At 30.0% G+C, this 15226-nt stretch overlaps 1 protein-coding gene across 1 annotated transcript in view; it reads left to right on the top strand.

Annotated features, from left to right (window-relative positions):
• Positions 1–15086, top strand: part of LOC111043679 (circadian clock-controlled protein daywake) — a 61626-nt gene extending 46540 nt beyond the window's left edge. Inside the window, exons 2-6 of the mRNA XM_039439686.1 lie at positions 332–424; positions 7821–7977; positions 9853–9995; positions 11088–11237; positions 14015–15086. Coding sequence (XP_039295620.1) covers positions 332–424; positions 7821–7977; positions 9853–9995; positions 11088–11237; positions 14015–14178 — 707 coding nt within the window. The 3' untranslated portion in view covers positions 14179–15086. The remainder of the gene's footprint in view (positions 1–331; positions 425–7820; positions 7978–9852; positions 9996–11087; positions 11238–14014) is intronic.
• The last annotated feature ends 140 nt before the right edge of the window (positions 15087–15226 follow it).

Consider the following 15226-nt stretch of genomic DNA (forward strand, 5'->3'; position numbering starts at 1 on the left):
CTATATACGATTAACTTTTTGAATATTATTTTAAAATTAAAAAGATAATGAAGAAATATCACTAGCATTCCTGATATAGAAATAGTAAGCATTCCTGACCGGCAATTAGGAGGTACTGGGTTCGATTCCCGGGCTGACAAATAATTTTTGAATAGTAGCGCTCATCGAATTTCCATCTAGCTGTTTACCCTGTTGTCAATATTTGCAGTAGCAGAAGTCTTCGGGGTGAATTACAGCATTTAATTTGGATTTTCATTTAATAATAATTGAATATCACTAATCTGTTAGAACAGTGTACTGTGTACTCATTCGGTTTTATTTCAAATTGCAGCCACCTACCTGTCACCATGCATCAGAAATACCCCAGAATTCAACCAGTGCATCAGAAAGGCTCTCCAACTGTTGATGGGAAAGCTAAGCAAGGGTGAGTCGAATCAATATTCATAGATACTACTAAAATATTATTATCTACTTATAAAAAATATGCTATTATATTAGATTGGGTGCTAAACTGCAACCCAGAGGAGGCAAAAGAGACCGAGGAAAAAATAGAAAAGATGGATGGAAATGAGGTTTGGAACAGGCAGAGTTCCCTAAACCCTAAAGAGACTATAAATGGGATATCCATCAAATAAATCCAATAATTTCACTAGTAATAGATAAAATTATTAGATCTATTCTTATAAGATATCTTCTCATTATTTTATCAAAAAAATGAATGAATATAATACATAGATTTGGACACTTAGGGCCGTTTGATTTAGATTTTAGGGCCGATTTTTAGATTTTAGGGCCGATTTTTAGATTTAGGGCCGTTTGCACAGTCAGAGCTTAAACTGAATTTAATCAGCTGGTTGCTTAAACACAAAATTAACCACATTATAACAAACGAGACTTGCTACGGATTTAATCCAGTTTAAAATGAAATTTAGTTTAAACTGTCACGCACTGTCCAAACGGCCCTTAATGTAATAAATAGCCGAAATCGGTCGTACCATAAAAAAAATAGAAGGGTGCTAGTGATTCTATAGAGCTATCAAATACCTTAGCTTATAACAAATACATGAGAAATTAAAATGTATGAATGCAGGGCTACTTTCTTTTATTTATAAAATAGAATATAGTACCCTTTGAAATTAATATATAATAATTATACTGACTCAATTTATATATCTTTAAATACATAATTTGCATTTATCCTATTATTTTATTAATTTCAAAGGGTAGGTTACTATGATTCTATTAGTAATAATTTGCATTTAGTTATAATAGATATATAGCATTTTAATTATAACCCTTTGCATTTAGTTATAATTTGCCTTTTTATCCTATTATTTTATTAATTTCAAAGGGTACGGTGGTACTATGATTCTATTTTATAAACATGAGAAACTATAAACTAAATATGACGCCATCTAAATGTTATTATGATAACTGAAACAGTACAGTATTAATAGTATGTTATTATTTATAACATAGAATTATAGTAAAATTATTTTATTAATTTTAAAGGGTAACTTACTATAATTCTATTTTATAAATACAAGAAAGTAGCCTCTAGCCATGAATACATACATTTCAAAAAAGAGTAAAAGAGTATTTTACTATTTTTATAAACCTTGTTCGATTCTTAAAATAATAACAGTATTATCTTTGATGAATTTGAAAGAGGCTTCTCAATCTTTTATTCAAAATGATCAATTATTAGTAATTATATCATGTTGCTATTCATACATCACAATTAATACACTCTTGAAATAGGTACCGAAATAATGCATATACCTCGTTCTAATATAATAATAGAGGATTTATAAGTTTCCATAATTTAAGGTCGATATTTTTGTCTGTTTGTACTCGTATCTAATTTGATTTTGTTTCATATATGCTTGAAAATGTGTAATTAATCTGACGACATAGCACTTATAATTACATGATTTGATTTGATATAAGTTTGAAATAGTATCGAATACCAATATAATAAATTAATCTCATCTTTCCCAACATAATAGTGGGGTTTGAATAAAATTCTAGTATACACTATTTGAAAGAACCTCTCAATCTTAAATAAAAATACAAATAAATTGTCAAAGCCCACAGATATATTGATGGTTTGAAAGACCGGTTACGGTTGTTACACCATTGTCAATAAATCTGTGGTTTTTGACAATTTCTTAGTACCTATTTTTTTAAAAAATATATTACCACAATATCAACTTCTCAACTACACAAAAAAAAACCTCAATCTTTTTTCAAAATCATGAATATTTCAAAAATCAATTTTACTATTGTATAACAATTAATACGGTTTCAATATACCAATATATTAAGAACCTTCTCTATCTTTTATCTAAAATTAGAAATATTCCAAAATATGCTGGTATCTGTATTATCAGTGTACGCTTCTAATATAACAATCCACTATATGTCAATCTCATTTAAAATCCTTAGATAATAGAAGATTGTTTAAAAACAACGCAAAATCCGATGATTTTTGATTCATCAAAAGAGAACTTTGTTGTGGATAATTCTAAGCTGTTCTTGACATGGATTGGTTCTATCAGAGAAACCGGTTCTATGAAATGAGATCCACTTCAAACTGCGGGCAGTTGGTTGAATGGGAATCATTAGTGCTATATCCAGTGCATCTCACTACATAAAGATTTCACTACATACAGTGGAAACTCTGGTTTTGAAATTTTTTGATACAGGTCAATAGAGCTCTGAATTTTTACTTAATATTTCACTTAAAACCGTCAGTGTTCCTCATGAGTGTAGCATTGATGTTTCCATTTAACCAATGCTGACTGGTTGTCGTAAGTCTCACGCTTGTAATGTGTGTTATTTGTATGTGGAACGATGGAAAAAAAGAAAGAAAATGAATAAAAGAATATAAGAATAAGGAAAAAAGTGGTATAGTGAGGTCCACGTTATAATGGCAGTGGAGAAAGATAGCAGAGCAACGTTGCCGATCCTCTGTCTTGTCAATGTCTTCTATAGACGGTAGCTGATACAGGTTTATTGATATAGTAATAACTGTTCATTCTCGTTTGAAATAATCAATTATATTTTATTAAGCAAGAAATTTTATGTTTCAATTATTTAATAATGAATTTTCATAACTAAGATGAAATGTTTTGTTAATTCTACATTGTTGAAAGACGATCTGGCAACAGAGCAAAGCGAGAAAGAGATAGCGCTATCCGCTTTGTTGAATGATAGACAAGGATAGCAATACCATTGCTAATCAAACACTGCCATTATAACGTGGACCTCACTATAGTAGACTGTAGAGAAAAACAAGATTAAAAAGAGAATGAAAAGGAGATGAAAATAGGAGAAAATTGGGAGAAGAATGAGAGGGAATGAATAAGATGGAGGAGAAAAAGAAGAAGTCTTGATGAGAAGAGGGAAAAATAAGGAGAAGGGGAAAAATATTCTTATGGCAAATGGTAGCACGTCCCACACCAGGGGTACCATTTGCCGTGCTACCAATTTCTCCTAAATCGGTTGGATAGCAAATTTTCACCTATTAACCTAAGGAAGGTTATCGGCTCCAACGTAATAGATTCTTGGTAAACTATGAATGGATCTATCGCCTATGAATGAGAAATCCAGTTTTCAGAGCAAATGAACTTATAATCTTCAGAAGAATTTTGGATCTATCGCCTATGAATGAGAAATCCAGTTTTCAGAGCAAATGAACTTATAATCTTCAGAAGAATTTTGGCAATATACTACACAAATACACAAGGAACAATATCTTACACACTTAAGCATCTAAAGTCACTACAAGCTAAATACTTATCCAATTTATATAGTTGAAAACAATGGCTATAGGCTTGTATACACACAAATCAAAATACACAAACTTAGAACACCATAAAACTGTTCAAAACTCAATTTAAAACATTAAAATTTCACTTAAACAGAAAAATATTCAGAGAGCACAATATCAGAACACACGCTGCCAGCCATTATTTTTAGAGAGATGGAAGCCTGGCAGAGCAAACCAACTTCAAACAGTGTAGATGTCATGGACACGTCACCAAAAAAAATTATAAATTACAAGTTTAGAATTCACATTTTATATTTGTTCTCAATAAAACTTTATTTTGAAACTGTTATTTTAAATTTTATATATCCTCTATATTATCTGTTAATTCTGTTAACTCTGTTTACAGAGTTTGTTTTTTCAGTGATACCATTGAACATGCAACACAATCATTTACAATAAATTCTCAGTCAAAAAGTTGTCCGTATATCAATGACTCTGATATTTACTATAATAAAGTTTTATAGATCTCGAATTTAAGATTCGATTCCAATCGAGAAAAAATGTAATATTACAAAATATAGTAAAGGAGTGAAGAACAAAAATGTCATATCTACTGTACTGAACTGATTCACATGGAACATGGATTTTATATTTGTATCTGGTACATTATTTTGGTGATGTCTTCTCGGATAAATAAGTTAATTATTGTATTGTATGTACTGTATAACATTTTTGTTGAATATTGTGACGAAGGTAATGCTTCTGAAGACATCAGAAGCGATCACAATAAAACATATATCCTATTCTAATATTACAAAATAAGGTCACTGTAAAATTGAAGAAAAAAACAATTTCTTTTAATGATCTAAAAAACTTGGACTTTTCCAAGTGTTAAACACTTGGACAGTCCAAAAATCTGAATTTAACTTTAACTCTTCTAAGAAAATTTCACTCTTTATTCAATTCAATTTTCTATACCTTTCTATTATTAATCAATTTCATACCAACCACAATCAGATGTGTTCAACCTCTCTGTCTGAACGTCATTCTATGAATGTATTATTCTGAATGAATAATAAAATTTAATTTATGATAGGTAAATGTCATTGAGAAGAGATGGCATAAGCTATAATTATTTATTAATAATCCTTATGAAACGAAAATACAAATTAAATGTTTTCTATGATACATTTTCTTTATAAATTTTTCCTATGATAATGCCCAGCCAGTCCGAGTTTCAAGAATGAAATAAAACGAAAAACACAATTTTATTTTGTCAAATTAACATCTATATATAAATATATATGTATACATAAATGTGGATCTGACAAAATAAAACTGTGTTTATTCAGTTTATTATGGAAAAATTCCACAATATCAATTCTTATTCAACAAATTTTATCAATGAAATAAACGTTGATAATTTTATGAACCTTGAAATTATAACAATAGCCAAATCAACACGCTTGTTCCAAGAGGGCTCCGAACCACTAGTTTCATAAATAAATCTCTTGAATTTAAAATCATCATTCGCTTCTCTCAACTGCTCTACTTAATCAAACTTTCATGTCTCAAAAAAGTTATATCCTACTTTCGATACCGTACGGTACCTTAACTTGACTTCTACCCACTCAAATCCGAGTTATTGACTATGAATAGATAGCCTCATTATTATCATTAGATGACTAGATCTATAAAAATAGATAACCTTTTCTTTCAGCTTTTCTCTTTCTTCCGCTTCTTTTGTCAGCCAATAATAGATTGACAACTAGAAGACCTAACAATTTAAATGAATGCAACTATATATAGAGAGTAGTAGAATGGTTGTTGACACCAGATTTATTTCCTGATAGGAAGTTGTTATACTGTATTTTTGTGATTTTCTTATAACAAAATACTTCCCTGTATAGTGAGCCTCACGTTACAATGGCATAGGCTGTTCGAAACACATTTTTTTATTTAAATTTGATAATCTTTTTCAATATAATTGTCAAGATTGTTAATTATATAAGAGTGAGAAAAAGTGGCAACTGAATTTTTTAAGTGGTCTGATAAGCGAGTTATGGGTTGTTGAAAGTGCTCACTCAGTTTTCTTTCCAGATCATAAACGGTTTCGAATTTTCCATTGGAGTTTTTTTTAACATTTAGTATATCATTGGCTTTGTTCTAATATGAGTTTTTTCGCGATTTTTGACAAAATAAACAATTTATCGAATTTACAAAAAATGTTACTTTTTATTTATGAACGATATGGGGAATTAAATGTTTTAGTTTGGAAAGATACATTTTTTGAGTTTTTAAGAGAAGTTTTGTTAATATAGTCGAAACCGTGTTTATGATCTGTAAAGTTAGCACTTTAACAACCCATAACTCGCTTATTAGACCATTTGAAAATTCAGTTGCCACTTTTTCTCACTCTTATAATGTTCTTAACAATATTATATTGAAAAAGATTATCCAATTTGAATAAAAAAGTGTAGGCCTACCGAACAGCCTTAAACTATTCCATTCATCAAGAAATAAAAAAAATCAAGTAAGTCACCCTTTTTAAAATTTTTACTCACATATTCAATGTAATTTTCAAGTGAGTGAATAGAAAACTTTTTATTCAAGTATGTTACAATAATTACTGGCTTATATACACTAATTTACATTGAATGATAGTACTATTAAGGCTGTTTGGTACACTTTTTTAAATTAAATTGGATAATCTTTTTCAATAAAACTATTAAGATCATTATAAGAGTGAGAAAAAGTGGCAACTGACATTTTTAAGTGGTCTAATAAGCGAGTTATGGGTCGTTGAAGATAAACGGTTTCTTTCCAGATCATAAACGGTTTCGACTATATTAACAAAACTTCTCTTAAAAATTAAAAAAATGATCTTTCCAAACTAAAACATTTTATTCCCCATATCGTTCATAAATAAAAAAAGGAACATTTTTTGTAAATTCGATAACTTGCTTATTAATTTCGACATAGATCGCGCAAAAACGCATATTGGAACAAAGCCAATGATATACTGAGTGTATTAAAAAAAGCTCCAATAGAAAATTCGGAACCGTTTATGATCTGTAAAGAAAACGGAGTTAGCACTTTCAACAACCCATAACTCGCTTATTAGACCACTTGAAAATTTCAGTTGCCACTTTTTCTCACTCTTATAATGATCTTTACAATAAATTATATTGAAAAAGATTATCTACATAATTTAAATAAAAAAAAGTGTACCGGAACAGTTTTTATTATTATTCAAAGAATTTCACAAAGTTTGGAAAATTATGAATCATAATGAAGAGTGAATGCAATTATTTGGATAACGATTATACACTCTTCATGAATATTGAGTTAAATGAATATTGTAATGCAACTACATAAATCGGCGGTATTTCAAAAAATAATTTTCGTTTTTTGTGTAGTTGAGTAGTTGATATTGTGGTAATAATTATTATAACCGGTCTTTCCAAGTATCAATTAATCTGTGGTTTTTGACAATAATTTCTTAGTATTTTTATTTAAAATAATTGTCGAATCTCTGAAAAGGATGTAAAATGATATCCTTCCCATTACACTACACGACTGGGAAATATAGAAGAAGAGCGATACTGATTCTTTACCTTGCCACTGTATTCTATAGAAGATACCTGATACCGGTAATATATCTGATGTCTTTGTACAATTGGCTGTATACATTAAAAATAGTCAATTATAATAATTTATTTGTTAATAGAATATTCTCTTCAATGATTAAATAATGAATTTTCATAATAATTGAGATGTAATATTCTGTTAATTGATTACATTTCTACATTGTTAAAAAAAGATTTGGCAAAGTTGCGGAGCTAGAGAAGGATAGCGCTATCTGCTTTGTCGTATGATAGACAAGGACAGCAACACCAATGTTAATAAAATAATGCCATGGTGGCAAATAGGCCTACTGTTATGAGGGAATCCAGTCTCATAACATTGATAACCTTAAGATTTCTTTCTGTAGTCATTCGATAATTTTATATGTTTGTATTTTGAATAATTATTTTTGTTGCAGCTGGTATCCAGGAGTTGGGACTTGAAAGCGTGGACCCTCTTAGCATAGCTGAGCTGGAGATGACTTACAACGGTGGAGACCCCGTGATAGGTGCTGACGTCACACTCAAGGATACCATCACCAGAGGGTTCTCAGCTATCAAGGTCATTGATGTCAGGTATGTGCATCAAAAATAATTAATAAACCAATCAAATAAAAATAGAACAACATGACTGCACGAATTAAATCAATTTTGAAATAAAATCAAATTCATTTCAAAAATAATCAATAAATCGATCAAATATTGATAAAGCAACTGCACTAATCAAATTTCAAACCAAATCAAATTTATTTCCTACTTTTTTGCCCAGAGCAGAACAATGTTGTCTTAAAATGAGAACAATTATCTTTTGTGAACAGAAATATTGTGGTGATACTTGAAAAATGGCTATTGAAGAGTTTAAACTATAGTGAGGTCCACGTTATAATGGCAGAGGAGAAAGATAGGAGAACAACGTTGCCGATCCTGTCTTGTCAATGTCTTCTATAGATGGTAGCTGATACAGGTTTATTGATGTAATATTAACTGTTCATGCTCGTTTAAAATTATCAATTATATTTCATTAAGCAAGAAATTATATTTTTCAATGATTCAATAATTAAGATGAAAATATTTTGTCAATTATTTATGAATTCTAAATTTTTAATAGACTGGTTGTCGTGAGTCTCACGCTTGTAATGTGTGTTATTTGTATGTGGAACGATGGAAAAAAAGAAAGAAAATGAATAAAAGAATATAAGAATGAGGAAAAAAGTGGTATAGTGAGGTCCACGTTATAATGGCAGTGGAGAAAGATAGCAGAACAACGTTGCCGATCCTCTGTCTTGTCAATGTCTTCTATAGACGGTAGCTGATACAGGTTTATTGATACAGTAATAACTGTTCATTCTCGTTTGAAATAATCAATTATATTTTATTAAGCAGAAAATTTTATGTTTATGAATTTTCATAACTAAGATGAAATGTTTTGTTAATTCTACATTGTTGAAAGACGATCTGGCAACAGAGCAAAGCGAGAAAGAGATAGCGCTATCCGCTTTGTTGAATGATAGATAAGGATAGCAATACCATTGCTAATCAAACACTGCCATAGTTGTGTTGCGAAAAATGAAAGGGTATTTGATATATTCTATTGTGTTTAATTATTTGTAGTGAGTTCACATTTGAAATACAAAGCATTACATTTGAAGCTGCATAAGTCACTCTTTATAGTAGCTGGTGGTGCCAAATTTGGCTCCAACATTTCTCAGGTAGAGCTTCACCTATGGTGAAAATTTCACCCAAATCTGGGATACTTTTTTTACTGTTTCAAAACGTACGATCGTTAGTCCATGGTTTTTTCATTTTTTGTGAAGAATAAAAATCGCTCAAACTTCGTGACCTTACGTTATTCGATGCGAGCAATACGAATCTGGAATCTGATTTGCAAAATTCCTACCGTTCATTAAATATGGCAGTTTGAATTTTTTCAGTAGGTTGACTATTTTATTTATTTATTTATCACATTGTGTAAAAATAATACAAAATATCACAAATACAAAACTGTCCCATTTCCAATTTATACTATACTGTCCAAATCACAATGTGTTATGTCACTTTCACTTTTCAAAATACAATTTATTCTCTTCAATACTCAGATAAACGAGCAAATTTTGAATCAAAGAGATACTATTAGAGCCTAGAATCAAAAAATCTAGAACAGTAACTTAATAATTATTCAAGAAGTCAAAATTCTGAATGAACTAGAAATTTTCGAGCTAAAAACTAAATTTAGCTAAAAAGCTAAAATTTTGCAAATTTTATGTTTGAAGCTGCATAACTCATTCTGTATAGTAGCTGGGGGTGCCAAATTTGACTCCGTTATTTCTCAGTCTTAATGTATTATAGGTGGCTATGGTATAAGTCGATTCTTTTATTTATTACATCATATATGTTAGCTAGATAGGGATTTGGATCTGTATTTCTAATGCTTTTTTTTGTTTTGTTTTTTAGATCGAAGACAGACGATCCGAACTTTTTTGGAATGGACATTGATTTCTATGTGCCCCGTATTGTGACCAATGGCAAATACAAGATGGAGGGTCATGTTGGAAACTACCCTGTCAATGGAGCTGGCGATTTCAATATTACCACAAGTAAGAACCAACTAAAAACACTTCTATTAAGAAAAATGGAATCTGGAGTAGAAACCATATTTATTGAGTATAAAATCATGTACAGGGGTTGGTGAATCCTTCCAATATTATGAATTCAGGGCTACTTTACTCTTACCGGTATTTATAAAATAGAAATAGTACCCTTTCTTTTCAAATTAATAAAAAAATAGATTGAAAATTCAAATAGGCCTACAAGATTTATAAATGTTATAATCTGTATGTTTAATCTATTACGGTACTTTATGAATTTCAAAAAAGGGTAGTATAATTCCCTTATATCTTATAAATGGATAAATGCTTCAAAATTGATAGAACAAGTAATGAATGAAGCTAAAGTATGAAAGTGTTTCTCTCTCTCTGATGTTTTCAGCCGAGGTAATAGAAGGCACATGAAATCTAAGAGTTTAATCTTCAATTAAACTTCTATATTCGGCCATATATACTGAATTATTGCTATAAAATAGATGAAAAAATTAATAAATAAAGCAAAAATGAGAATATATTTCTCTCTTTTTTGGTAAACTTCTATATTTCGCCATATTTACTGAATTATTGCTATAAAAAAGATGAAAAAATTAATAAATAGAGCAAAAGTATGAGAATATATTTCTCTCTTTTATGGTAAACTTCTATATTCCGCCATATATACTGAATTATCGCTATAAAATTGATGAACGAATCAATTAATCAAAAGTATAAATATATGTTTCTCTCTTTTTCGGTAAACTTCAATATTCGGCCACATATATACTGAATTATTGCCATAAAATTGATGAAAAAATTAATAATAAAAGCAAAATTATGAAAATGTTTCTCTCTTTTTCGGTAAACTTCAATATTTATTTATCATTTACAATAAACTTGACTTGAGGACAAAGAAACAGACTACAGTACAGTCTAAAACTTCTTTTCATCCCAATTTCATAAAATAATAAATTGTCCAAATAAAGGACAATATTTTATTTAATAAATAATTCGTCCATATATACTAAAGTATTGCTATGAAATTGATTGAAAAATTGATAAATGCAGCAAAATAATAACATTTTTTCGTTTTTTTTTTGTTTACAGCCGAGGTGACAGGCACATGGAAGCTGAGAGGTACACCAATTGTAGATGACGGGGTCACCTACATCAGGATAGACCGCATGACTGTTAGGCCAGAGATTGGTGGACTTAAGGCGCATGCCTCGAACCTCATCAATGACAATCCTGAACTTAGTAAGTTTACAACTTAAATAAATTGATAAAACATATGTGTCAAATAATATTATAGAAATAGCTAGTACCTTTATTAAACTTTTCTACATAAACACAACTAGTTTGAGCACTCATGCCGTTTGTTTTCAAATAGCCCTATATTAAAATACTTCATCTACGGTTACCTATATAGTAGAGGAAAAAACTGGCTTATACACGTACGGGATAGGAAAATTATGTTTGACGCATCATCATGTCTCAACTACTCAACTGATTAATCTGAAATTTTTCATATAGATTCTTAACTAACCGAGGATGGGCCTATTTCCAATTCTTGAAGATTCCATTAATTTAAGTGTTTAGTTTTAAAGTTATTAATTAGTCACCTAGGTACTAGTTATAAGATAAACGAATAAAACATGTTAAATAACTCCATATTTATTTTTTCTCTATAACTAATATACGGTAATGCAATAGTTATCTCTATAGAGAAAAATCTCTATAGAGATTCGATAATTTTAATTCATGAAGCTTCGCTGATATCTAACGAATATCTGCTCTGTTGGTAAAGCGAGATAAAAAGCCAATAAATGAAAAACCAACATCAGAGAAAATAATTTTCTACTATCCCCTATCTACAATTGTAGGTACGGTACCATATATTATTTGTTTTCTTGTGAAATAAAAACATATTTTATTCATCTAGGTTTTGATTGCATGTTCCACAATTAGACTACTCTATTTTAAATTGAACTCTTTTTTATATTTATATTTTAACTAATACTTACTTGCGTTCAATAGTTATTAGAGTAATATGTGGAGCATACAATCAAAACCGAGAAAAACGTTGAACAATAAATAGAAAGTCCAGATACCATATTTTATTCAATTCCTATTCTATTAACACTATAAAAGCTATCTATTAAAATTGAGTAGCTAAATAATTACTCACGTTTTTGTTGACTGGGAAGAATATTAATGTTGAAGATATTATAAAAACAATGCAGGCGGTTTGAAATGAATCTTAAGTTGCGTACAGATTTACGCGCCGCGAACATGAGCAATTCACTTTTAATCAGCTGATGCCAAGCTTTTTATATCTGTATCTTACCGTTTCTGTAAAAATACAGATATAATCAGCTGATTAAAAGTGAATTTCTCATGTTCGCGGCGCGTATATCTGTACGCACCTTTATATTATCTGAATTTAGATCATCATGCAGTATTATATTGAGCTATATCATAGAAAAAATATCCCATGGTATAGGGCGATTATGTTCCAAATTTCACTATTAACTGAAGCCGATAGTAATTTTTTGTGAAGCTGGTAGTCTCATACTGTACCGTTCTTACACTCTCACCCCAAAAACCAATAATATTAGACAGTAGTCGGCTTGAGCTAACAAAAATCGGCATGAAATTTGAAAGATAAACAACTTATACCATGGGATATCTTCTTATGATATCTTTTCTGTATGGGTTTACCCTCAGCAAAAACAACAATATCATTGTTTGATATCTCCTACGAGTATATAGCATTAAATTATTGTACCGTAGAATGGGGTGAATAGGGACAGTTTTTCACTTTTTTTTCTCATAACTTTCACAAAAATTGTTTCATTCTGTTTGTGATCCACTTCTGGCTTTCACTCTTGGTATAGGTATCTCTTGGATTAAACAATTTTTTTTGCATCCACCCTCTTTTTCATTATTTTTTTATTGCTGTCCCTATTCACCCCAATGGTGGGGTCAATGGGGACGCAAGTGTGTATAGCATGCAAGTTTTCTTTCAGACCTATTATGGGGTGGATAGGGACGCAAAGGACCTTATTAATAATAGAATAAGATATTTTTAAATATATATTTAATAAAAATAAACTAAGAAGAAAATAATTTGAAGTTAAAAAATATTCGATAAAAAATGAAATCCTTAATTAAATCATTAGAAGCTACAAAGTTCAATATTGTATCAGCTCTTCATTGAAAAAATATCTTCCTCTCTTACTAGAAGGGTCTTTCAGACTTTTTAAAACTTGTTCCTTATTGAATTCGCAGGCATATGGAAAATATTTCCATATTAGGTATGCATTTTCACGGAATTTTCTTGTCAAAGGAATGATCCCATGAACTTATCACCTGAAACTTTTTCTTCAACCTTCTCAATAAATACTTTCACCCCTGTGTCATATTGGAATTTAACTCGCACCCAATTTCCTTCTCCTCCTCAACAACGTTGACTACTCAAGATAAGTCTTTAAACTTCTATAAAACCAGCAAACACCAGTTTTAGGCAGTGTCCCTATTCACCTCACCTCAACATCCAAATGGTCAAGATCAAAAAAAATCTAGAATAAATTAAATTCCAGTTAAAGCTTACATATTTAATGTGTTATTACTTATTAGAATCAGTACAATTCATAGAAAAATACTTTAAGCTTGTGACTACAAACAGTTCAAATGTCCAGACAAAACTTTTCAGGTTACGTTTCTATCTGTTCAAAGAAGCAACAAGAAGCACAGCTGCCGACAGCATAGAAATCAAGTTGAATGGATGATTTTTATATTAATGTGTACAGAATAATCCCCTCTATCAGAATAAATTAGGTAGAGCTATAAAAATTTGATAAGAAAGAAGTTATTGAAAATTTTTCAATTTTCCCAGTTTTTGTCCCTATTCACCCCTGCGTCCCCATTCACCCCGTTTTACGGTAATAATAAGGCTATACTCTTCTGTAGCCTACTTACCTCTAAAATCTAAATAATTTTGCAAGTTTCATCAAAAATTATTTTGTTTCCAGGTCAAATTGTGCTGGCTTTCGTGAACCGATTCTGGAAGGTTCTCTACCAGGAAATGATTCCCTACGCTGAGGAGCATTTCGAGAAAATTCTCAAGGGAATTGTCAACAAGATCTTCCTGAAAATTCCCTACGACCAGCTGTTCCCACCTGCAAGGCTTGAGTGAAAACGGAAATCCAAAAGATATTCTCAAAAATGTTGGGTAAAACACAAAAATACAAGAGGATATCCGAAAAATGTTGAGTGGAAGTGAAAATCCAAAAGGATATTCTCGAAAAATTATGTGTTAAAATTTAAGTCCAAAATATGATACACTAGTGTTGTGTGAAAATGAAAATCCAAAAAGATATTTCCAAAAATGTACATAAAAATACTATTAGTTGCTATTGTGTAAGATAATAATACCGAATTATTTCAATGAATTTGTTCTATGCAGAGTGATTTTCTATAACCTTGAGAAGGTGTTCATCTTAATGTTCTAAAGAAATTGATGTAATATCAATCAATATAATATTGTTTTCATTGAATCTGTAGATAAATCAGTGGGCCTAAATCTCATAAAAGATTCATGTTACTTCAAGAAGACAAATTAATGAAAACAATATAAAAACTTGTACTATCGTACGGTACCCTTCATTATAAAAAAAAACTTTAAAATATTTCAACGACTAGTTTCAGGCTTTTTCAAGAAAACAGTATTTCTGAATTATTAGAATAGCTTCTAAAACATTAGAAAATAATAGGTAACATCTTAGTAACTATCATAAAAACTGAACATCAGTAGGCCTTAATAATAAAATATAGCCTAATAAATAATTGTTCTTACCTCTGATATGATTTAGATAATAAATTATTATCCATGCTGTAAGATTCATAATGATAGTTCATGTACGTTGAGTAGCTTACATCTTGAATTAGAATTCTCTTATAAATAATGTTTCTATTTGAATGAAACTGATTTAAAAGCGTTGAGTTTTAAATGAGTTTTTTATTCAATAATATCAGTACTAATGAACTCCACTCTATATCAACACTTTGTACTTATTCTGCAAATAAAATTCATGAAAGATTGTACTTGTTGTTTTATTTACTCCTCACATTAAAACTCAAAACATTTTGAAGGACAGTTTTATTTTTGTCACATCCACAAATAAATGTGGATTTTACAAAAATAAAATAGGCCTAGTGTTTTTCAAGTATGAAGAAATTCCGCA

This window comes from Nilaparvata lugens, chromosome 13 (assembly GCF_014356525.2).
Source record: "Nilaparvata lugens isolate BPH chromosome 13, ASM1435652v1, whole genome shotgun sequence".
Classification (NCBI taxonomy): domain Eukaryota; kingdom Metazoa; phylum Arthropoda; class Insecta; order Hemiptera; family Delphacidae; genus Nilaparvata; species Nilaparvata lugens.